At 42.5% G+C, this 23,947-nt stretch overlaps 1 protein-coding gene and 1 pseudogene across 2 annotated transcripts in view; one reads left to right on the top strand and one right to left on the bottom strand.

Annotated features, from left to right (window-relative positions):
• The first annotated feature begins 461 nt into the window (after window positions 1-461).
• Window positions 462-19,415, top strand: LOC137437454 (uncharacterized; annotated as a pseudogene). Its single transcript, XR_013621116.1, has 4 exons — window positions 462-629; window positions 7,262-7,425; window positions 7,541-7,971; window positions 15,914-19,415. The product of XR_013621116.1 is annotated as an uncharacterized LOC137437454 (transcript).
• The window catches only part of LOC137437452 (cyclin-dependent kinase-like 1), a 60,842-nt gene continuing 54,599 nt past the window's right edge, over window positions 17,705-23,947 (bottom strand). The window contains exon 9 of the mRNA XM_068131790.2: window positions 17,705-20,051. Within this exon, the coding sequence (XP_067987891.1) occupies window positions 19,947-20,051 (105 nt within the window). The 3' untranslated portion in view covers window positions 17,705-19,946. The remainder of the gene's footprint in view (window positions 20,052-23,947) is intronic.

Here is a 23,947-nt window from a genome sequence, read left to right as displayed (position 1 = left end):
ATACACACAAACACATATACACACACACACACACACACACACACGCACGCATACACACAAACACATATACACACACATACACACACGCACGCACGCATACACACACACACACAAACACACACGCACACACACAAACACACATACTCTCACACACACACACACACACACACACACACACACACACACACACACACACACACACACACACACACACACACACAATTGACAGGTAATTAAATCAATGATTACACATAAAGGATTTGAATGCAGGAGAATGGGGATAAAACCGTTTATGAATCTTTTTAAAATGAATAGTCACGTGTCACGTGTCTCGTTACCATGTCGCCCAGGTAAGGCGTGATTCAGGAGTCGTGGCCGAATGGAGGGGACAGCAAGTTGGGACATGAAAAGAGAGGGAAACCATTTGATTTGTTTATACCACCCACACCTGGCGTAGTTTCGATCTTTGGGGTGAGATGCGAACTGCTAGGTTACCTTTCTGCCCAATTGGTCGAGTCAGCTCTGGGTTAACACAGGTTACCTTGCTGCCCAATTGGTCGAGTCAGCTCTGGGTTAACACAGAAGGTTACCTTGCTGCCGAATGATCGAGTCAGCTCTCGGTTAACCAGGTAGGCTACCTTGCTGCCTGCTGGGCGAGCCCGGTGGTTCGTCATTAACTTGGTGACGAATGGATTAACCTTCTAACCTGTAGCTCTAGTTTAAGAATTCGTCAGCAAATCACCTAAGCAGAAAAAAGAATGTCATTTTGAATATCCTCCTCACCGTCCCGCACCATCAACCTACCCCCTAAACCTTATACGCCCCCCCCCCCGCACCATTATCCTACCCCCTAAACCTTACCCCCTCCCCGCACCATTATCCTACCCCCTAAACCTGAAACGCCCCCCTCCCCGCACCATTATCCTACCCCCCCCCCCAACCTTACACCCTCCCCGCACCATTATCCTACCCCCCCCCCAACCTTACCCCCTCCCCGCACCATTATCCTACCCCCTAAACCTTATCCCTCCCCCCGCACCATTACCCGACACACTAAACCTTATCCTCCCCCCCACCCCCCGCACAATTATCCTACCCCCCCCCCAACCTTACCCCCTCCCCGCACCATTACCCGACACACTAAACCTTATCCTCCCCCCCCCTGCACCATTATCCTCCCCCTAAACCTTATTCCCCCCCCCCCCGCACCATTATCCTACCCCCTAAACCTTATCCCACCCCCGCACCATTATCCTACACCCGAAACCTTATCCCACCCCCGCACCATTATCCTACTCCCGAAACCTTATCCCACCCCCGCACCATTATCCTACTCCCGAAACCTTATCACCCCCGCACCATTATCATACCCCCTAAACCTTATCCCCCCCGCGCACCATTATCCTACCCCCAAAACCTTATCCCCCCCCGGGACCATTATCCTACCCCTAAACCTTATCCCCCCCGCACCATTATCCTACCCCCTAAACCTTATCCCCCCCCCCGCACCATTATCCTACCCCCTAAACCTTATCCCCACCATGCACCATTATCCCACCCCCAAAACCTTACCCCCCCCCCCCCGGGACCATTATCCTACCCCCTAAACCTTATCCCCCCCGCACCATTATCCTACCCCCTAAACCTTATCCCCCCCCCTCCCCCGCACCATTATCCTACACCCGAAACCTTATCACCCCCCACACCATTTTCCTACCACCTAAACCTTATCCCCCCCGCACCATTATCCTACCCCCTAAACCTTATCCCCCCCCCGCACCATTTTCCTACCACCTAAACCTTATCCCCCCCCGCACCATTTTCCTACACCCGAAACCTTATCACCCCCGCACCATTATCCTACCCTCTAAACCTTACCCCTCTCCCCCCCACACCATTATCCTACCCCCTAAAACTTATCCCCCCCCCCCCGCACCATTTTCCTACCACCTAAACCTTATCCCCCCCGCACCATTTTCCTACCACCTAAACCTTATCCCCCCCGCACCATTATCCTACCCTCTAAACCTTACACCCCCTCCCCCCCACACCATTATCCTACCCCCTAAAACGTATTCCCCCCCCCCCCCACACCATTATCCTACCCCCTAAAACTTATCCCCCCCCCACCCCCCCCCCCCCCGGCACCATATTTAGTTGAAATCCCAGTTTAATGAAACCCTGGTTATTTAGTTGAAATCCCAGTTTAATGAAACCCTGGTTATTTCGTTGAAATCCCAGTTTAATCAAACCCTGGTTATTTAGTTGAAATCCCAGTTTAATGAAAGCCTGGTTATTTAGTTGAAATCCCAGTTTAATGAAATCCTTGTTATTTAGTTGAAATCCCAGTTTAATGAAACCCTGGTTATTTAGTTGTAATCCCATTTTATTGAAATCCCAGTTATTTATTTATAATCCCAGTTTAATGAAATCCTAGTTATTTAGTTGAAATCCCAGTTTAATGAAACCCTGGTTATTTAGTTGAAATCCCAGTTTAATGAAACCCTGGTTATTTAGTTGTAATCCCATTTTAATGAAACCCTGGTTATTTAGTTGAAATCCCAGTTTAATGAAACCCTGGTTATTTAGTTGAAATCCCAGTTTAATGAAAGCCTGGTTATTTAGTTGAAATCCCAGTTTAATGAAATCCTAGTTATTTAGTTGAAATCCCAGTTTAATGAAACCCTGGTTATTTAGTTGAAATCCCAGTTTAATGAAACCCTGGTTATTTAGTTGTAATCCCAGTTTAATGAAACCCTGGTTATTTAGTTGAAATCCCAGTTTAATGAAACCCTGGTTATCTAGTTGAAATCCCAGTTTAATGAAATCCTGGTTATTTAGTTGAAATCCCAGTTTAATGAAACCCTGGTTATTTAGTTGAAATCCCAGTTTAATGAAACCCTGGTGATTTAGTTGAAATCCCAGTTTAATGAAACCCTGGTTATTTAGTTGAAATCCCAGTTTAATGAAAGCCTGGTTATTTAGTTGAAATCCCAGTTTAATGAAACCCTGGTTATTTAGTTGAAATCCCAGTTTAATGAAACCCTGGTTATTTAGTTGTAATCCCATTTTAATGAAACCCTGGTTATTTAGTTGAAATCCCAGTTTAATGAAACCCTGGTTATTTAGTTGAAATCCCAGTTTAATGAAACCCTGGTTATTTAGTTGTAATCCCAGTTTAATGAAATCCTGGTTATTTAGTTGAAATCCCAGTTTAATGAAACCCTGGTTATTTAGTTGAAATCCCAGTTTAATGAAACCCTGGTTATTTAGTTGAAATCCCAGTTTAATGAAATCCTGGTTATTTAGTTGAAATCCCAGTTTAATGAAATCCTGGTTATTTAGTTGAAATCCCAGTTTAATGAAACCCTGGTGATTTAGTTGAAATCCCAGTTTAATGAAACCCTGGTTATTTAGTTGAAATCCCAGTTTAATGAAAGCCTGGTTATTTAGTTGAAATCCCAGTTTAATGAAACCCTGGTTATTTAGTTGAAATCCCAGTTTAATGAAATCCTGGTTATTTAGTTGAAATCCCAGTTTAATGAAACCCTGGTTATTTAGTTGAAATCCCAGTTTAATGAAACCCTGGTTATTTAGTTGAAATCCCAGTTTAATGAAACCCTGGTTATTTAGTTGAAATCCCAGTTTAATGAAACCCTGGTTATTTAGTTGAAATCCCAGTTTAATGAAACCCTGGTTATTTAGTTGAAATCCCAGTTTAATGAAAGCCTGGTTATTTAGTTGAAATCCCAGTTTAATGAAACCCTGGTTATTTAGTTGAAATCCCAGTTTAATGAAACCCTGGTTATTTAGTTGAAATCACAGTTTAATGAAACCCTGGTTATTTAGTTGAAATCCCAGTTTAATGAAACCCTGGTTATTTAGTTGAAATCCCAGTTTAATGAAACCCTGGTTATTTAGTTGAAATCCCAGTTTAATGAAACCCTGGTTATTTAGTTGAAATCCCAGTTTAATGAAACCCTGGTTATTTAGTTGAAATCCCAGTTTAATGAAACCCTGGTTATTTCGTTGAAATCCCAGTTTAATGAAACCCTGGTTATTTAGTTGTAATCCCATTTTATTGAAATCCTAGTTATTTAGTTATAATCCCAGTTTATTAAAATCCTAATCCCTGGTTATTTAGTTGAAATCCCAGTTTAATGAAACCCTGGTTATTTAGTTGAAATCCCAGTTTAATGAAACCCTGGTTATTTAGTTGAAATCCCAGTTTAATGAAACCCTGGTTATTTAGTTGAAATCCCAGTTTAATGAAACCCTGGTTATTTAGTTGAAATCCCAGTTTAATGAAACCCTGGTTATTTAGTTGAAATCCCAGTTTAATGAAACCCTGGTTATTTAGTTGAAATCCCAGTTTAATGAAACCCTGGTTATTTAGTTGAAATCCCAGTTTAATGAAACCCTGGTTATTTAGTTGAAATCCCAGTTTAATGAAACCCTGGTTATTTAGTTGTAATCCCATTTTAATGAAACCCTGGTTATTTAGTTGAAATCCCAGTTTAATGAAACCCTGGTTATTTAGTTGAAATCCCAGTTTAATGAAACCCTGGTTATTTAGTTGTAATCCCAGTTTAATGAAATCCTGGTTATTTAGTTGAAATCCCAGTTTAATGAAACCCTGGTTATTTAGTTGAAATCCCAGTTTAATGAAACCCTGGTTATTTAGTTGAAATCCCAGTTTAATGAAATCCTGGTTATTTAGTTGAAATCCCAGTTTAATGAAATCCTGGTTATTTAGTTGAAATCCCAGTTTAATGAAACCCTGGTGATTTAGTTGAAATCCCAGTTTAATGAAACCCTGGTTATTTAGTTGAAATCCCAGTTTAATGAAAGCCTGGTTATTTAGTTGAAATCCCAGTTTAATGAAACCCTGGTTATTTAGTTGAAATCCCAGTTTAATGAAACCCTGGTTATTTAGTTGAAATCCCAGTTTAATGAAACCCTGGTTATTTAGTTGAAATCCCAGTTTAATGAAACCCTGGTTATTTAGTTGAAATCCCAGTTTAATGAAACCCTGGTTATTTAGTTGAAATCCCAGTTTAATGAAACCCTGGTTATTTAGTTGAAATCCCAGTTTAATGAAACCCTGGTTATTTAGTTGAAATCCCAGTTTAATGAAAGCCTGGTTATTTAGTTGAAATCCCAGTTTAATGAAACCCTGGTTATTTAGTTGAAATCCCAGTTTAATGAAACCCTGGTTATTTAGTTGAAATCACAGTTTAATGAAACCCTGGTTATTTAGTTGAAATCCCAGTTTAATGAAACCCTGGTTATTTAGTTGAAATCCCAGTTTAATGAAACCCTGGTTATTTAGTTGAAATCCCAGTTTAATGAAACCCTGGTTATTTAGTTGAAATCCCAGTTTAATGAAACCCTGGTTATTTAGTTGAAATCCCAGTTTAATGAAACCCTGGTTATTTAGTTGAAATCCCAGTTTAATGAAACCCTGGTTATTTAGTTGAAATCCCAGTTTAATGAAACCCTGGTGATTTAGTTGAAATCCCAGTTTAATGAAACCCTGGTTATTTAGTTGTAATCCCATTTTATTGAAATCCTAGTTATTTAGTTATAATCCCAGTTTATTAAAATCCTAATCCCTGGTTATTTAGTTGAAATCCCAGTTTAATGAAACCCTGGTTATTTAGTTGAAATCCCAGTTTAATGAAACCCTGGTTATTTAGTTGAAATCCCAGTTTAATGAAACCCTGGTTATTTAGTTGAAATCCCAGTTTAATGAAACCCTGGTTATTTAGTTGAAATCCCAGTTTAATGAAACCCTGGTTATTTAGTTGAAATCCCAGTTTAATGAAACCCTGGTTATTTAGTTAAAATCCCAGTTTAATGAAACCCTGGTTATTTAGTTGAAATCCCAGTTTAATGAAACCCTGGTTATTTAGTTGTAATCCCATTTTATTGAAATCCTAGTTATTTAGTTATAATCCCAGTTTATTAAAATCCTAATCCCTGGTTATTTAGTTGAAATCCCAGTTTAATGAAACCCTGGTTATTTAGTTGAAATCCCAGTTTAATGAAACCCTGGTTATTTAGTTGAAATCCCAGTTTAATGAAACCCTGGTTATTTAGTTGAAATCCCAGTTTAATGAAACCCTGGTTATTTAGTTGAAATCCCAGTTTAATGAAACCCTGGTTATTTAGTTGAAATCCCAGTTTAATGAAACCCTGGTTATTTAGTTGAAATCCCAGTTTAATGAAACCCTGGTTATTTAGTTGAAATCCCAGTTTAATGAAACCCTGGTTATTTAGTTGAAATCCCAGTTTAATGAAACCCTGGTTATTTAGTTGAAATCCCAGTTTAATGAAACCCTGGTTATTTAGTTGAAATCCTCGTTATTTAGTTGTAATCCCAGTTTATTGAAATTGCAGGTGTATCAGATTGCTTGCATGACACCTGAAAAATCAACCTTGCTAATAGTCAGGTTCACTATGTTAACAAATATAATTTCGTTAAAAATTTTGGGATTAGCAAACCTGTACATTTTTGGAATCTTCAGAGCATGGAGAATCCGAAAATCAATGTTGGCGTTTGCACAGACACCTGCATGGCCGCCATTTTGGATTTTGAAAATGGCCGCCATAAAATACATATTTTGCGCGATCTCGGCTTCTAGTCAACCTAGAGACTTAATTAAATATGCTAATCCTATGTTTTCTGGGTCAAGGAATCCAATAGAGGCCTCAAAATAGTGCTCAGGATTATAGAAAAGCAACAAACAAAGGTAATTGAAAACCATTGTCTTTATATTTGTGATATAACTGTATTACACAATACATGATATTGCAAGTCCTTTGAAGTTATAGGTTGTTATAGGAAGTTATAGGTAGTATCAGATTGAACTATAAGTCCTATACACAGGATCTACGAGGTCTACACCGTTCAGGAATATGCTCTTACAGATCTTCATCACTGTCCTGAGTGTCATTTTCGCAAAGGTGTCTACGCAAATGTAAACATTAAGTTTTGGATTCCTCATGCTCTGAGTATTCCAGAAATGTATAGTTTTGCTAATCTACCAAAAATTTTGAACGAAAAAACATCGTGCACCTGACTGATATGCCCCAAAAGTGAACCTTGTCCCTGAAAGCATTACTCGCCTGGCGGTGAAAGTGATCTCATGGTAACATAAACGTAATGACGTCACCCTACAAATTTCAAAAGATGGAGACGATGAGGTCACAAATTGTGTGACGATCACAATGGTTTGGTGGTGACATTGGTTGGCAGGAACGTTCGCGATTCACCTGGAGCTTGGCACGGACACACCATGGTCCACGAGAGCCAATCCGTGTGCAAAGGTGAGCTCAACACAACAATGATTCTGCACCTCGGATGAGCGGTATCCAAACGAACCAGTTCATCGACTTCACCAATCGAAACTTCAATGAAAGGTACGGGCAGGTGTGTCAAGGATTGTTTGTTACGATCTACGTGTCACGTGGACCTCGCGAGAGGAGCAGGGGGAGTGGCTAAACATTTACGTCACGATCCTTATTGTCCCCACAGTCGGACGCAGAGACAGAGGGGATCATCATGACACAAGGAGGGGACCAGCCGTAGCGACGGACCTTGGTCCACGAGGAACGAAGACGTGCGGAGGCGAACAAACGTGACCACGGACGGCGACACACGATACCTTCCTGCATAACACCAACGTGATCGTGCCTGCTCGTCACAGGGGCCGTGCCCTGCTCGTCACAGGGGTCGTGCCCTGCTCGTCACAGGGGTCGTGCCCTGCTCGTCACAGGGGCCGTGCCCTGCTCGTCACAGGGGCCGTGCCCTGCTCGTCACAAGGGTCGTGCCCTGCTCGTCACAGGGGCCGTGCCCTGCTCGTCACAGGGGCCGTGCCCTGCTCGTCACAGGGGTCGTGCCCTGCTCGTCACAGGGGTCGTGCCTGCTCGTCACAAGGGTCGTGCCCTGCTCGACCTGATAACCTGGTGAATGCCCCATGTATGGTTATTAATATATGTTGTGCTGATAACCTTGTGAATGCCCCATGTATGGTTATTAATATATGTTGTTCTGATAACCTTGTGAATGCCCCATGTATGGTTATGAATGTATGTTGTGCTGATAACCTTGTGAATGCCCCATGTATGGTTATGAATGTATGTTGTGCTGATAACCTGGTGAATGCCCCATGTATGGTTATTAATGTATGTTGTGCTGATAACCTTGTGAATGCCCCATGTATGGTTATGAATGTATGTTGTGCTGATAACCTTGTGAATGCCCCATGTATGGTTATTAATATATGTTGTTCTGATAACCTTGTGAATGCCCCATGTATGGTTATTAATATATGTTGTTCTGATAACCTTGTGAATGCCCCCATGTATGGTTATTAATATATGTTGTTCTGATAACCTTGTGAATGCCCCATGTATGGTTATGAATGTATGTTGTGCTGATAACCTTGTGAATGCCCCATGTATGGTTATTAATATATGTTGTTCTGATAACCTTGTGAATGCCCCATGTATGGTTATTAATGTATGTTGTGCTGATAACCTTGTGAATGCCCCATGTATGGTTATGAATGTATGTTGTGCTGATAACCTTGTGAATGCCCCATGTATGGTTATGAATGTATGTTGTGCTGATAACCTTGTGAATGCCCCATGTATGGTTATTAATGTATGTTGTTCTGATAACCTTGTGAATGCCCCATGTATGGTTACTAATGTATGTTGTTCTGATAACCTTGTGAATGCCCCATGTATGGTTATTAATGTATGTTGTTCTGATAACCTTGTGAATGCCCCATGTATGGTTATTAATGTATGTTGTTCTCATAACCTTGTGAATGCCCAATGTATGGTTATTAATGTATGATGTTCTGATAACCTGGTGAATGCCCCATGTATGGTTATTAATGTATGTTGTGCTGATAACCTTGTGAATGCCCCATGTATGGTTATTAATGTATGTTGTTCTGATAACCTGATGAATGCCCCATGTATTGTTATCAATGTATGTTGTGCTGATAACCTTGTGAATGCCCCATGTATGATTATTAATGTATGTTGTTCTGATAACCTTGTGAATGCCCCATGTATGATTATTAATGTATGTTGTTCTGATAACCTTGTGAATGCCCCATGTATGGTTATTAATGTATGTTGTGCTGATAACCTGGTGAATGCCCCATGTATGGTTATTAATGTATGTTGTGCTGATAACCTGGTGAATGCCCCATGTATGATTATTAATGTATGTTGTTCTGATAACCTTGTGAATGCCCCATGTATGGTTATTAATGTATGTTGTTCTGATAACCTGGTGAATGCCCCATGTATGGTTATTAATGTATGTTGTTCTGATATCCTTGTGAATGCCCCATGTATGGTTATTAATATATGTTGTTCTGATAACCTTGTGAATGCCCCATGTATAGTTATTAATGTATGTTGTTCTGATAACCTTGTGAATGCCCCATGTATGGTTATTAATATATGTTGTTCTGATAACCTTGTGAATGCCCCATGTATGGTTATTAATGTATGATGTTCTGATAACCTTGTGAATGCCCCATGTATGGTTATTAATGTATGATGTTCTGATAACCTTGTGAATGCCCCATCTCTGGTTATTAATATATGATGTTCTGATAACCTTGTGAATGCCCCATGTATGGTTATTAGTATATGATGTTCTGATTGTTGTGGAAATCATTCAAGACCACAACTTTAGTCCATCTGTTGGTTTAATTCCATTAAGACCTTTGACATCATTCTGCAAATACAGGGATGCAATAGAAATAAGGTTTGGCATCACATAGGTCAATCCATAATATAGTTCAATGAAAGCAAGCGTAATATTCTATGCGGTACGTACCGTTAGCGAGTCTACTAGTCAATGTAACATGTCACAGGAGAAGTCGCCCAGAGCAACGGTTGCATCGGGTCTTATAGCCGCGCCCCCCTAGCGGTGTCAGCGAGCAGCGAGCATCACCTGGGTTCAGCATTAATACGATTTCACTACATTCTCCCCACCGTTAGAATTACACTGCCGTGCGGCTAGAAACGAGCGAGGCGTCAGCATTAACAGGGTGCGGAATCATGGTATCAGTCGGCCCAACCGTACCGCTCCGGACGGCGAATTTCCCTGCCAGCACGTGTCCGAAATTCCCCGGGTACGGCATCACGTAACCAAGAGACCCCGGCGTCGGAGTAGCTGCCGGAGTCAGGTGACGAAGGGGGTACCGCCAAGCTTTCAGGCAAGGGTGGCTGTGGCGAAGGGAGGGCCGGCAGACGTTCAGTGACGGAAGTGTCGGAAGAGTCCATAGTCTCATAGATTGGCTCATCCGATTCCTTATAAGGGTCGGTGACCCCGCATGGGGCAAGATGGCGTACGGAGACAGTGGACTCACGCCCATCTGCCGTCATCACACGTGCATGCTCGGGATTAGCCTGGAGTACCTGCACTTTGTCCACTAAGGGGTCGTACTTGCTCGTGCGGACCGCCCATTTGAGATAGGCCGGCCCGGGCTCAGCGAGCCAACTGGATAATGACCGGATACACCCCGAGCTCCTCGGGTGGTGGAAAAGTCTCTCGTGGGGAGTCTGGTTGGTGGCCGTACATAGGAGAGCCCTAATCGAGTTCAGCGCCGCAGGTAGCGACCAAGCCCATTTAGAGGCCCCGGCCGAGGGTCCGGAGTTTGAGCACGACGGCCCTCCATATAATCCCGTTGAAGCGTTCGATCTGCCCATTCGCTTGGGGTCTGTACGGCGTGGTATAACTAGAGGCGACGTTATTTTGGAGCAAGTAGCCTCGCACTTCCTGAGACAAAAAGACCGCACCCCGATCATTATGCACGTAGGCCGGGTACCCAAACATGGAGAACAAATTCTGCAGGCATCGCATTACCATGGCAGCCATCATATCCACGCATGTATAAGCAAAAGGAAATCGCGAGTACTCATCGACGATAGTGAGCAGATAGCTAGAGTTACTCGACACCGGCAACGGGCCCTTGAAATCCATTGCCAATCTCTCCCACGGCCTCGTAGCCCTAACCAGCGTCCCCATGGGAGGGTTATAGAAACGTGGTTTTATTTCGGCGCATATAGCATAGTCGCGACAGATACGGCGGATATCGTCAATCGAGTACGGTAGATTGCCATGTCGCACAAAATGAGCGAAACGCGTCACGCCCGGATGCCCCGCAGTTTCGTGCAAAGCGCATAGGCCCTCTAGAGTGACGATACCCGCGCACGTAACCGGTCTCGATAAGGCGTCGGCGACCTGGTTATCCTTCCCCGGGCGGTATTTGATAGTGTAGCAGAAGTCGGCAAGCTCTATACGCCAGCGAGTGATTTTCTCATTCTTAATGCGCTGGGCGTGTAAGGTGTCGTACATGAACGCAACACTTTGTTGGTCCGTGATGATTTGAAAGCATCGTCCGAGTAGGTACGGGTGCCATCGCCGAATCGACTCGACGATCGCGTACGCTTCCTTTTCGACTGACGAATGTCTCCGCTCAGCGGAGGTAAGAGTCCGTGAAAAGAAAGCCACCAGGCGCCCACCTTGGGAGAGGGTCGCCGCTATGGCATGATCCGAGGCATCACTTTCTAGGACGAAAGATCCGCTCTCGTCGATCGTCGCCACAGCGGCACTGGCGATGTCGGCCTTAAGGCCTCCAAAGGCCGCCAAAGCGGCCGGACGCAGAGGGAATGTGTTGCAGGCCACAAGGGGGCGAAGTTTCATGGAGAAATTTGGGACCCACTTGGAGTAATGGGCGAATAGCCCGAGAGCGCGCTTCAGGGACGCCCGATCGCTGGGAGGGGCCATGTCGAGCAGAGGTCGCAGACGCTCCTTATCCGGAGCGACAGAGCCATGGGTCACGGTGTACCCCAGAAGATCTATCTTGTGTAGGGAGTATTGGCACTTAGCCTCGTTCATGGTTAAGCGATACCTCTGCGCGACCTCGAGGAAGCGCTTCAGATTAGCATCATGGTGCCCTTGGTCATACCCACAAACCGTAAGATTGTCTAGATAGACGAAAACATCGGTCAAGTTCTCCCTCGCAATGAGGTCATCCATGGCCCTCTGGAAACAGGCGACCCCATTCGTCACCCCAAAAGGCAATTGAGTAAACTGGTATAACCGTTGCCCCGACTCAAAAGCGGTATAGATACGATCTGCCCTAGAGATAGGGATCTGATGATACGCACTACGGAGATCGAGAGTGCTGTAGACCGAGTATTGGGCCACCTGTCGCACCAGCGCGTCCATCCCCGGAAGGGGGTAGGCATCCAGCTGTGTAAAATGGTTAATCGTTTGGGAATAGTCGATTACCATGCATCTGCGGTGTGCTTCGCTTCGCACCACTAAGACCTGGGCCCGCCACGGCGACCGGCTGGGTTCTATGATGCCGTCTTTCAAGAGCTGAGCCGTCTCTCCCGCAATGAATTGCATGTCTGCTCGAGAGTAGCGCCGTGATTTTACCGCTACAGGTGTACAGTCGGAGGTTAAATTGGGGAACAGCGAAAGTGGCTGGATGTCCATTTTCGCTAGGGCACACACAGCAAGCGTGTCAGTCCCACCAACAGCAAGCGTGTCTGGCCCACCAAACTCCATTTCCAGTCGTCCATGTCGCTTAAGGAAATTGTGTCCTAACAGAACGTCCGCACATAAAGCAGGTAAGACCATGAGGTGTACATCTGGGAAAACCCGTCCCTTTATCACGAGTTTCAATCGACATTCCCCCTTCGTGCTGAGCCGAAGTCCCTGGGAAGCCATGAAGATCCATCTCGTAGTCCCCAAGACCTGCCAACCATGCCTGTGCACCAGTCGCTGATCGATAAAACTATCCGTAGACCCTGTATCCACCAAGGCCCGCACACAATGGCCCTCGACCATGAGGGAAATAACGGCTTGAGCCAGGCCGGACGAGCCCGCTGGGAGTGGGACCGAACCTCCCGAGTGAGTCGGTCGCGCCTCACGGGTGGGTCCTATGCCAGCCGCAGTTTTCCGGGCGTCAGAGGGTGCCCGTGGAGTTTCGTATAAGTTGTCAGGGAGTGTTCCCATGCAATCAGCAGTGTTGCGGTCGTTGCCGGAGTATTCGTTGTGCATGGGGCATCCGTTAAAGCTGTCAGAGAGCCTTCCCATGCATTCCGCTGTCTTGCCATTCAAAATCGCTGTTTGACGAGTATGGGCATCCATAGTCTTGCCATTCAAACTCGCTGTTTGACGAGTATGGGCCTCCGTAGTCTTGCCATTCGAAATCGCCGTTTGACGAGTATGGGCCTCCGTAGTCTTGCCATTCAAAATCGCCGTTTGCGAGTATGGGCCTCCGTAGCCTTGCCATTCAAAATCGCCGTTTGGCGAGTATGGGCCTCCGTAGTCTTGCCATTCAAAATCGCCGTTTGACGAGTATGGGCCTCCGTAGGGGTTTGGCGAGGCCCCAAAGCCCCTCGCGTTGCCCGGAGTCTAGTCAAGGACGCACGTTCTGTGTCCGATTGAGGATGAGACTGTTGTGGCTGGTCGGTGGCTCTCGCCAAGGTCTATTGGGCGACCAGGGGCCCGCAAGGAGGGGCACTGCCCATCAAAGCCGGGTAAGGCGCCGTGTTCCGTGCTCGGCCCGTAGGCTCTGCAATAAGCCCATTCAAGGTCGTGCGCGGCCGCGAACCACGTGCGGTTTTCCGGCACACTTTTGCATAGTGCCCCTTCTGCGAGCACATATGGCATATTGCGTCACGAGCCGGACACACTGACCGGAGATGTCGTTGACCCCCACAGAAGTAGCATGCGGCTCCGCGTAAGGCCTTGGGTCTGACCGTAGCGGCAGCCGTCAGGATCCCCGGATCCTCCGCCGGGGCTACCTGGAGTTCCGTGAGCGGGTCCGCTCCCGGTTCGTCGGCAGTAGCACTCTCCGGCCGTGTGTGTAGCGAGGTCCCCGCCAAGAGGCGCGTGCGATCATAGTCGTTCGACTGCAGCCGCGCTTCGGTATATACTTTTCCTTGTTCTAGAGCCGCCATGAAGGTCAGGTCGGTCTTCTCCAAGAGCTTGATCCTGAGGTCCTGAGAGGAGACTCCAGAGACGAAAGCATCTAGGAGAAGGTCATCTTGAACCTGCTCGTGAGTCCGTGGCTCTTGGGTGCTGTCTAGCAGGAGTTGCCGGAGCTCCTGGGCATAGTGATCCATCGACTCGTTTGGTTGCTGGCGTCGTGATGACAGCAAATGCCGAGCATATATCACGCTCTTTTGCTTTATGTACAATCGCTTGAGCTCCGCGACAGCGAGGTCGTACGTCGCACATCGTGCAATACTGTTGTACACCTTGTAGTCGACCCTGGACTGGAGCGCTGCTAGCTTCGCGGCAGCTGTCGGCTCGGTGTCCTGGTCAGCGAACTGATTCTCCAAAGTTTTCAACCAGTGAGTCAGTTGCAAACCAGCATCTGGGGCTTGCGGGTCGGCGCAGAATTGCGAAACCGCCAGCATCTTGCTTCCCACCATGTCCGTAGATTTTAATGGAATTAAGTGTTGTGGAAATCATTCAAGACCACAACTTTAGTCCATCTGTTGGTTTAATTCCATTAAGACCTTTGACATCATTCTGCAAATACAGGGATGCAATAGAAATAAGGTTTGGCATCACATAGGTCAATCCATAATATAGTTCAATGAAAGCAAGCGTAATATTCTATGCGGTACGTACCGTTAGCGAGTCTACTAGTCAATGTAACATGTCACAGGAGAAGTCGCCCAGAGCAACGGTTGCATCGGGTCTTATAGCCGCGCCCCCCTAGCGGTGTCAGCGAGCAGCGAGCATCACCTGGGTTCAGCATTAATACGATTTCACTACACTGATAACCTTGTGAATGCCCCTTGTATGGTTATTAATATATGATGTTCTGATAACCTTGTGAATGCCCCATGTATGGTTATTAATATATGATGTTCTGATAACCTTGTGAATGCCCCATGTATAGTTATTAATGTATGTTGTTCTGATAACCTTGTGAATGCCCCATGTATGGTTATTAATATATGATGTTCTGATAACTTTGTGAATGCCCCATGTATGGTTATTAATATATGATGTTCTGATAACCTTGTGAATGCCCCATGTATGGTTATTAATATATGATGTTCTGATAACCTTGTGAATGCCCCATGTATGGTTATTAATATATGATGTTCTGATAACCTTGTGAATGCCCCATGTATGGTTATTAATGTATGTTGTTCTGATAACCTTGTGAATGCCCCATGTATGGTTATTAATGTATGATGTTCTGATAACCTTGTGAATGCCCCATGTATGGTTATTAATGTATGATGTTCTGATAACCTTGTGAATGCCCCATGTATGGTTATCAATGTATGTTGTTCTGATAACCTTGTGAATGCCCCATGTATGGTTATTAATGTATGTTGTTCTGATAACCTTGTGAATGCCCCATGTATGGTTATTAATGTATGTTGTTCTGATAACCTTGTGAATGCCCCATGTATGGTTATTAATGTATGTTGTGCTGATAACCTTGTGAATGCCCCATGTACGGTTATTAATGTATGTTGTTCTGATAACCTTGTGAATGCCCCATGTATGGTTATTAATGTATGATGTTCTGATAACCTTGTGAATGCCCCATGTACGGTTATTAATATATGTTGTTCTGATAACCTTGTGAATGCCCCATGTATGGTTATTAATGTATGTTGTTCTGATAACCTTGTGAATGCCCCATGTATGATTATTAATGTATGTTGTTCTGATAACTTTGTGAAGTACAAATATTCCAACCTCATTATTGAACGTTTGTCATTGTACCAGTGATGAGACTCCTCAGTACAGGTATATCAGCTATATCGACCCAGGTACAGTGCGTTTTCACCATTTTCTCAAACGTTCCTTTACCTTCCTCCCAAGGAAACAATTCTCACCTGATGGGGAGCTTGCAATCCCATGCCAGTGCAGGTCTGGGTCCTCACGTCCTGATGCTGAGCGTATGCGGTGCAGGTCGCAGCAGCCTGTTGGATCGCATCAAGAACGGACGCATCGGTCCTACAGTTCCTACTGTGGGATTCTGCTGCGAAGCCATACGTCATAGAGGAGCCTCGTTTACTCTTTGGGACGTAGGTGGTGGGTGGTCTCACTCGCGGTCTCTGTGCAACAACGTCCACGGTGTCGTCTTCGTCGTTGATAGTTCTGACCGTTCTCTGCTCCCAATGGCCCGCAGAGCATTGGAGAACCTGTCCATGGATGAGCGGCTTCACGATGCTTTTTTCCTGGTTCTCGCCAACAAGCAAGACTTACCTGATGCTGCAGACGTCGGCGAGATTTTTGATGAGCTGCAGTTGGGCAGGTTGTGCAGTCGAGCTTGGGTGGCACTGCCATGTTCGGCACTTACAGGCCAGGGTATGGGTGAGGCGATGCGCTGGTTAGCGGCACGCTGTAAACTTAGGTAAAGACCATCGAGGGAGAGACAGGTAAGCAGCAGAGCTGTGCAAACGTTCTCGTGTTTTATTATTATCTAAAGACTCCATGGTTTTTATTCCACGAAGACCAGAGCTCTGCCTGTTTTGGGATCTCCAAGGACATTTCTCAATAACCTCCAACCAGATGGAGAGGGATCGGTGATCAGAAATCGAAAACTGGTTCATTTCAGGGTATTTTGGTCAAAATATGAAAAGTTTTAATTCTTCATTCAGTTGTTAATCCAGAGGTCAATTAAACGACTTCAGGCAGTGGAGTACCATATCGTGTTATCCCCCATCTCTACGACCCCTATTAATCCCCCTAAACGAACTCTTACTTGCAGGTAACCGTTTCCCTCCTCTTTTCCTGAAAGTTATTTCCTTGCTTGGGTTCAAACTTTTCTCTCACCGTCAATCCGAGTTGTGGGCCGTGAAAAAGAAAGAAAAAAAAGAACATTGACAGTTTTGAAATGTGGTGTTGGAGATTAATGTTAAAAGTTCAATGGAGTGCAAGAACAACAAGCAAATCGGTGCTTGAAGAAACTAGAGAACCATGTACATTGGTGTTGATGGTAAAAACAGAAACCGTCAAACTTTGGTTTGGGCACATCATGCGTGCAGAAAACCAGTCTGGAGAGGTCAAGCATGTTGGAAACGATGAAGCTTGAAGGAAGAGGAAGAAGAAGAAGAACATATATGTGCTGGATGGACGGGGGTAATGGCCGCAACTAAGCTGTCTCTTCCAAAGCTTTGGGAAGCAACGCAGGATAGGGATGTTTGGAGAAATCTGGAAAATGATTGAAGTCGATGGGGGAAAGTTCCAGCGGCTGTGCAACTGATGGCGATTGGCCGAGCGAACCATCGTTACGCGCCACACCCTATCATTTAGCAGAGGTCAATCAACTGCTTGAACTAATTACCCCCAGGAGCACCAACTCCAAACAGGATAAGTCAAGACACTTTTTTATAACACACGGGGTTTAATCAGCAAGCAAGGCGAGAAAGCGAGCACAGGCAATACAACAATTATGTACAAATATTACAGCACGTGTGCAGTTCCCCTTGTTCCAGACGCGTCATTTGCACCGTTTAAGGCCTTGATCAGTCACTTAATGCTGTAACTAATAGGCACCAAGACATGCTGTTGTGAAATCCAGGATTGGCTTGATTGGCTTGGTAAGATTTACCAGGATTGGCTGAGGAAATATCTGAATAAATTGTTGTGAAATCAAACTCAGACCTCTCGCAATAAATGAGGCTTTATTGAACTATTTCTCAAGCCAATCCTACAACACAATAATACAGTTTATCAGTCCCATATAAAGGAAACCAAAGCATACATCTCTTTCCAATTCCTTGCAAGCCTTTACATACCTGGTACATCTCGGTAGTATACTGCACAGGGAATCAGGGATACAGTATGTCACCTGACGCACCGAATGGACACAGTTTATGGAAGCCCCCTCAAGGTCATTCCTTTCCAGCGGATACTGCTCGCGATAATACAACATATTTCATCACACATGCACTTGAAGAGGTGAGAGATTGGATAGGGGTGAGAAGAAGAGACGAGAAAGAATTAGTGAGGGGTCATTTATGTGCCCCGACACACTTTTCCACACTGGATTGTGGCCGCCCAATGATCCGATGGTCCGTGAATCGCTCCCCTCACGCTCCATCCCGGATTCTTCCCTCTGCTCCGCTCAAGGCTCCGATCTCCTGGGGCGCCCCCATTGTATCTGGCTGGACGTGATGGACTTTGCGGCTTTTGCGGGAGTGGCTGCCAGTGGGATGAGGTGGACATCTCTGATGTGACCGTGTGGTGAGGTGGGCAACCAGGGCTTAGTAGTGTGGAGAGGTGGGTGTGGTGAGGGGAAATGAAAAGAACGAAGAGTGCGAAGGAGGCAAGCGAAGCGAGTGAGCTGTAGAAATAGGAAGGAAGAAATGAATGTCAGTGGTGAAGAAGTATGGAATGTTTGGAAAGGAAGAAATGCGTAAAGTCCCCAAAGGTGAGAAAAAGTGCTCATGGTTCTGGTGTCTGATAAGTCTTGAAGTGAAGAAGAAAAGTGCATCTTCCTTCCCCAAGTTCCTCCCTTTTATTCCCTCACCCCTCCCCCCCCCCCCCCCCCCTTTCACACCACTGGGACCCTTGTTGGTGCAGAGGCTACGAGGGTGGACTGACCCTCACCGATGATTGGCTGGGTCCCATACCTGTGCCCAGAAACGGAGCCCAATTGGTGGGACGGGGCCTTCGTGGTGGATCCTCCGGGAAGGGGAAGACTGGTGTGTACCTGTCACTTTGAGATTAATGGCTTCCAGTTGAAAGGAAGTCTCAAAGATGTCCTTCAAGTGGGCCGGGGGAGCCCACTGCTCTGGATTCTCTACTAGAGCGAAAGGGAATGGCGTGAAACTGGCATGAAATGGTTTTGGCATTAAATGGTTTGAGTCCAGAGTGTAGAAAGGAAAGAACATGTACCTGCGCCAAGTAACATTTGCAACAGGTGTATCCACATGAATCCGATATATCCAAATTCTTAAACAGAATACGAAGGAATAACTAGATTTACTCCATGTGGATGCGCTTTGTCCTTCCTGGGACTCACAACCGTGTCAATACTTTGTAATTTATGAGGCAAAATAATGAAATTCCAGGTCAATTTTACATAATCATAAACATGGAAAATGCATGACACAATGTGCTGAAACAGGTGAGGTGAAAGGTCAAGGTATCGATTGTTTAGAGTGGATGGTCATTGGTCACTTTCAAGTGAAAGGTTTCCTTTGCACGTCTGGAGTTGCTTCTTCACACGTCACGTGTGTATGGTTAATGTTGTTTGTTGGATTTTGGAAAAGCACGGCCTAGCTTCGCTTGTCGATCTTCACAGTTTCCCGTTTCCTGAACTGAAGATGTTTAAACTTCTGTTTACAAATAAAAATGGTGTTGCATTGTGAAAGAGGCCCTCGTCGTTTCCAGCAACTCCAATATCACAAAATGAACCTGGTCTTAAACTTGGTCAATATTTGTACTCGTTGTCAAATCGTAGTACATACTGTGATGAGCAGGTAACTGATCAACCAACATGGAGGGTGTGCAAGGTTGTGGTCGCCCAGGACAGCAAACCCATGACATGTATTGCGATCCTCCGTTGTCATGTGGCAGGAAGTGAGAACCAAGCCCAGTGGTGAGGGAATCAGACGGCAGGAAGTGAGAACCAGGCCCAGTGGTGAGGGAATCAGACGGCAGGAAGTGAGAACCAGGCCCAGTGGTGAGGGGATCAGATGGCAGGAAGTGAGAACCAGGCCCAGTGGCGAGGGAATCTGATGGCAGGAAGTGAGAACCAGGCCCAGTGGTGAGGGAATCTGATGGCAGGAAGTGAGAACCAGGCCCAGCGGTCAGGGAATCAGATGGCAGGAAGTGAGAACCAGGCCCAGTGGTGAGGGAATCTGATGGCAGGAAGTGAGAACCAGGCCCAGTGCCGAGGGAATCATATGGCAGGAAGACGATGGTCGCACACGTATTTTGCTTTCTTCTCTACATGTTGTGCCTTGTGACCAATCTTTCCATCAAAGATCCGGGGTAGTGCGTTTGCCTGTGTGCAGAGCCGGAAGTGAGGGTACGTCTGCCACCAACTACTACAACTACTACAGTTCAACTAGGACAAAGACACTGAATCCAGATCAACGGTTGCTTTACGATTGAAGTTTTGAAAACAAATGCCAAGAGTTTATGGGGTAAAGGCAGCAATCCTTCTTAAAGGAGGTGGCCTTGGCCAATGACAGAGTGGGAATAAACATCGGCCCAGGCATTTGTAAGCATACCGACCCAAATTTGGGATGCAGGTAATTATTTATTTCATTTTTTAAAAGCTAATTCAACATAAATGTCTCATCTAAAACAAGTTATGTTTTTAATCTTGTCATTAGTTGTACGTACAACAACACCGAAATTGAAATATCCAATTATTGAACAGGGTTAACCTCGACTCATTGAAGAAAATTTTGAAATTTGTTGTGCGATAAACTTGGGACATGATGTATTCGTGGGATTTGGCCGTGTGATCTTATTGGCCTATTTGGGCTGGTCCAAAAAACATCTGGACTGGTGAGGAAGGATCTTTGGGACTGCCGAATATGGGAGTTACTGCCAACTGAGAGCGAAAATAAGCGATGTCAATAAAAATAAATAATAAAGTATTTTCATATGAGGACCGCATTGTGTAATTTATATATATATATATATATATACACATACCCTGATCACATCTGCAATTTCCCCACATTGCCCTCGGAGTGGACCGGCCCACCGGGCATTTGCCCCAACTGCCCTATGGTCATATGCTTCATTCATGAATCATATATCCAATCATACGATTCATTCATTCATATATTCATATATATAATCATCGTTTCCAGTCGATGGAATTCATCAATTATATATTTAATCATATAATTCATTCATGAATCCTATATCCAATCATACGATTCATTCATGGATCATATATTTAATCATATAATTCATTCATGAATCCTATATCCAATCATACGATTCATTCATGAATTGTATATTTAATCATACAATTCATTCATGAATCCTATATCCAATCATACAATTCATTCATGAATACTATATCCAATCATACGATTCATTCATGAATTGTATATTTAATCATACGATTCATTCATGAATCCTATATCCAATCATGCAATTCATTCATGAATCCTATATCCAATCACAAGATTCATTCATGAATTGTATATTTAATCATACAATTCATTCATGAATCCTATATCCAATCATACAATTCATGAATGAATCCTATATCCAATCATACGATTCATTCATGAATTGTATATTTAATCATCGTTTCCAGTCGATGTAATTCATGAATTATATATTTAATCATACAATTCATTAATGAATCCTATATCAAATCATACAACTAATTCATGAATCATATATTTAATCATACAATTCATTCACGAATTGTATATTTAATCATACAATTCATTCACGAATTGTATATTTAATCATACAATTCATTCATGAATCCGATATACAATCATAGAATTCATTAATGAATCATATATCGAATCATACAATTCATTCATGAATCATATATTTAATTATACATTCCATTCATGAATCATATATTTAATTATACATTCCATTCATGAATCATATATTTAATTATACATTCCATTCATGAATCATACATTTAATTATACATTCCATTCATGAATCATACATTTAATTATACATTCCATTCATGAATCATACATTTAATTATACATTCCATTCATGAATCATACATTTAATTATACATTCCATTCATGAATCATATATTTAATTATACATTCCATTCATGAATCACATATTTAATTATACATTCCATTCATGAATCATATATTTAATTATACATTCCATTCATGAATCATATATTTAATTATACATTCCATTCATTAATCATATATTTATTTATACATTCCATTCATTAATCATATATTTATTTATACATTCCATTCATTAATCATATATTTAATACATTCCATTCATTAATCATATATTTAATTATACATTCCATTCATGAATCGTATATTCAATAATACATTCCATTCATGAATCATATATTTATTTATACATTCCATTCATTAATCATATATTTAATTATACATTCCATTCATGAATCATATATTTAATTATACATTCCATTCATGAATCATATATTTAATTATACATTCCATTCATGAATCATATATTTAATTATACATTCCATTCATTAATCATATATTTATTTATACATTCCATTCATTAATCATATATTTAATACATTCCATTCATTAATCATATATTTAATTATACATTCCATTCATGAATCGTATATTCAATTATACATTCCATTCATGAATCATATATTTATTTATACATTCCATTCATTAATCATATATTTAATTATACATTCCATTCATTAATCATATATTTAATAAGACATTCCATTCATGAATCATATATTTAATTATACATTCCATTCAGGAATCATATATTTAATTATACATTCCATTCATGAATCATACATTTAATTATACATTCCATTCATTAATCATATATTTATTTATACATTCCATTCATTAATCATATATTTAATACATTCCATTCATTAATCATATATTTAATTATACATTCCATTCATGAATCGTATATTCAATTATACATTCCATTCATGAATCATATATTTATTTATACATTCCATTCATTAATCATATATTTAATTATAGATTCCATTCATGAATCATATATTTAATTATACATTCCATTCATGAATCATATATTTAATTATACATTCCATTCATGAATCATATATTTAATTATACATTCCATTCATGAATCATATATTTAATTATACATTCCATTCATGAATCATATATTTAATTATACATTTCATTCATGAATCATATATTTAATTATACATTCCATTCATGAATCATATATTTAATTATACATTCCATTCATGAATCATATATTTAATTATACATTCCATTCATGAATCATATGGGTATTTCCACGGTAACGGAAGGACATTCAGACACCATTTTTCATCTTTCAAACATATATCACAAAGACTTTATTTGTTAAAATCAATCAAATACCATAATTATGTGAGAACACATAAAACCTCTCAATTCCACCAAAAATTTGATCACTGTTATCTTTTGTTTACATATTATGCATATTAATGAGGTCGGTAACGGAAGGACGCCAAAACGGACATGGGTTTTTCAACCAATGCATATTTTTTCAAAACTCTGTGAAGTTTCCATGCCAATGTTGTTTTAACGTTACTTAATACAATCTCTGATGCTTTGTGAATATTCTGCCACATTCCACTTGACAAATTGACATTTGGTTGATTCAAAACAAAGGCAAACATTAATTAAGATTCGGTAACGGAAGGACAATTGAAATGCTCCATCTATTGCTGTACAAAGAGTGAAATTCTGGTCACTATATGATTCAAATAATTGCTGGAAAGTGCAATGCAATGCAAATAACTAGAAGTGCAATGTAACATATATGACCAAAAACTAATCTTAAAAATAGTTCACACTATCCTAATTACGAACTAATTAAACATGTGGCTAACGATCAGGTAGTAATGAATACAAAGGAATTACCACTTGCATTGCCATACACTCTGCGTACAATACGTGTTTGCACGGCCAGCCAATTGAAAACAGTAACGCAAATTTAGTGCACATGCATTGATTACTTTTGTACGATGGCACTCTGAACATCACCATCACGCACAGCGTTTTTGCATGCAATATTTTGTCACAATTTCACATGCAGTTATTAACTTATAATTAAAACTATAAACCTACTAGATGGAGCTACTCGTACAAGTACACAACAGCAAAACCTCTTCTATCACTACTGTAGAATCAAATTATCTAGAAGTTCAAAATATCATTTTCCAACTGTAAATATCAC

Source organism: Myxine glutinosa, chromosome 12, assembly GCF_964187855.1.
Source record: "Myxine glutinosa chromosome 12, kmMyxGlut1.1, whole genome shotgun sequence".
Lineage (NCBI taxonomy): Eukaryota > Metazoa > Chordata > Myxini > Myxiniformes > Myxinidae > Myxine > Myxine glutinosa.
Note: the sequence above shows the minus strand (reverse complement) of the source record. Positions and strands in the feature narration are given on the sequence as shown.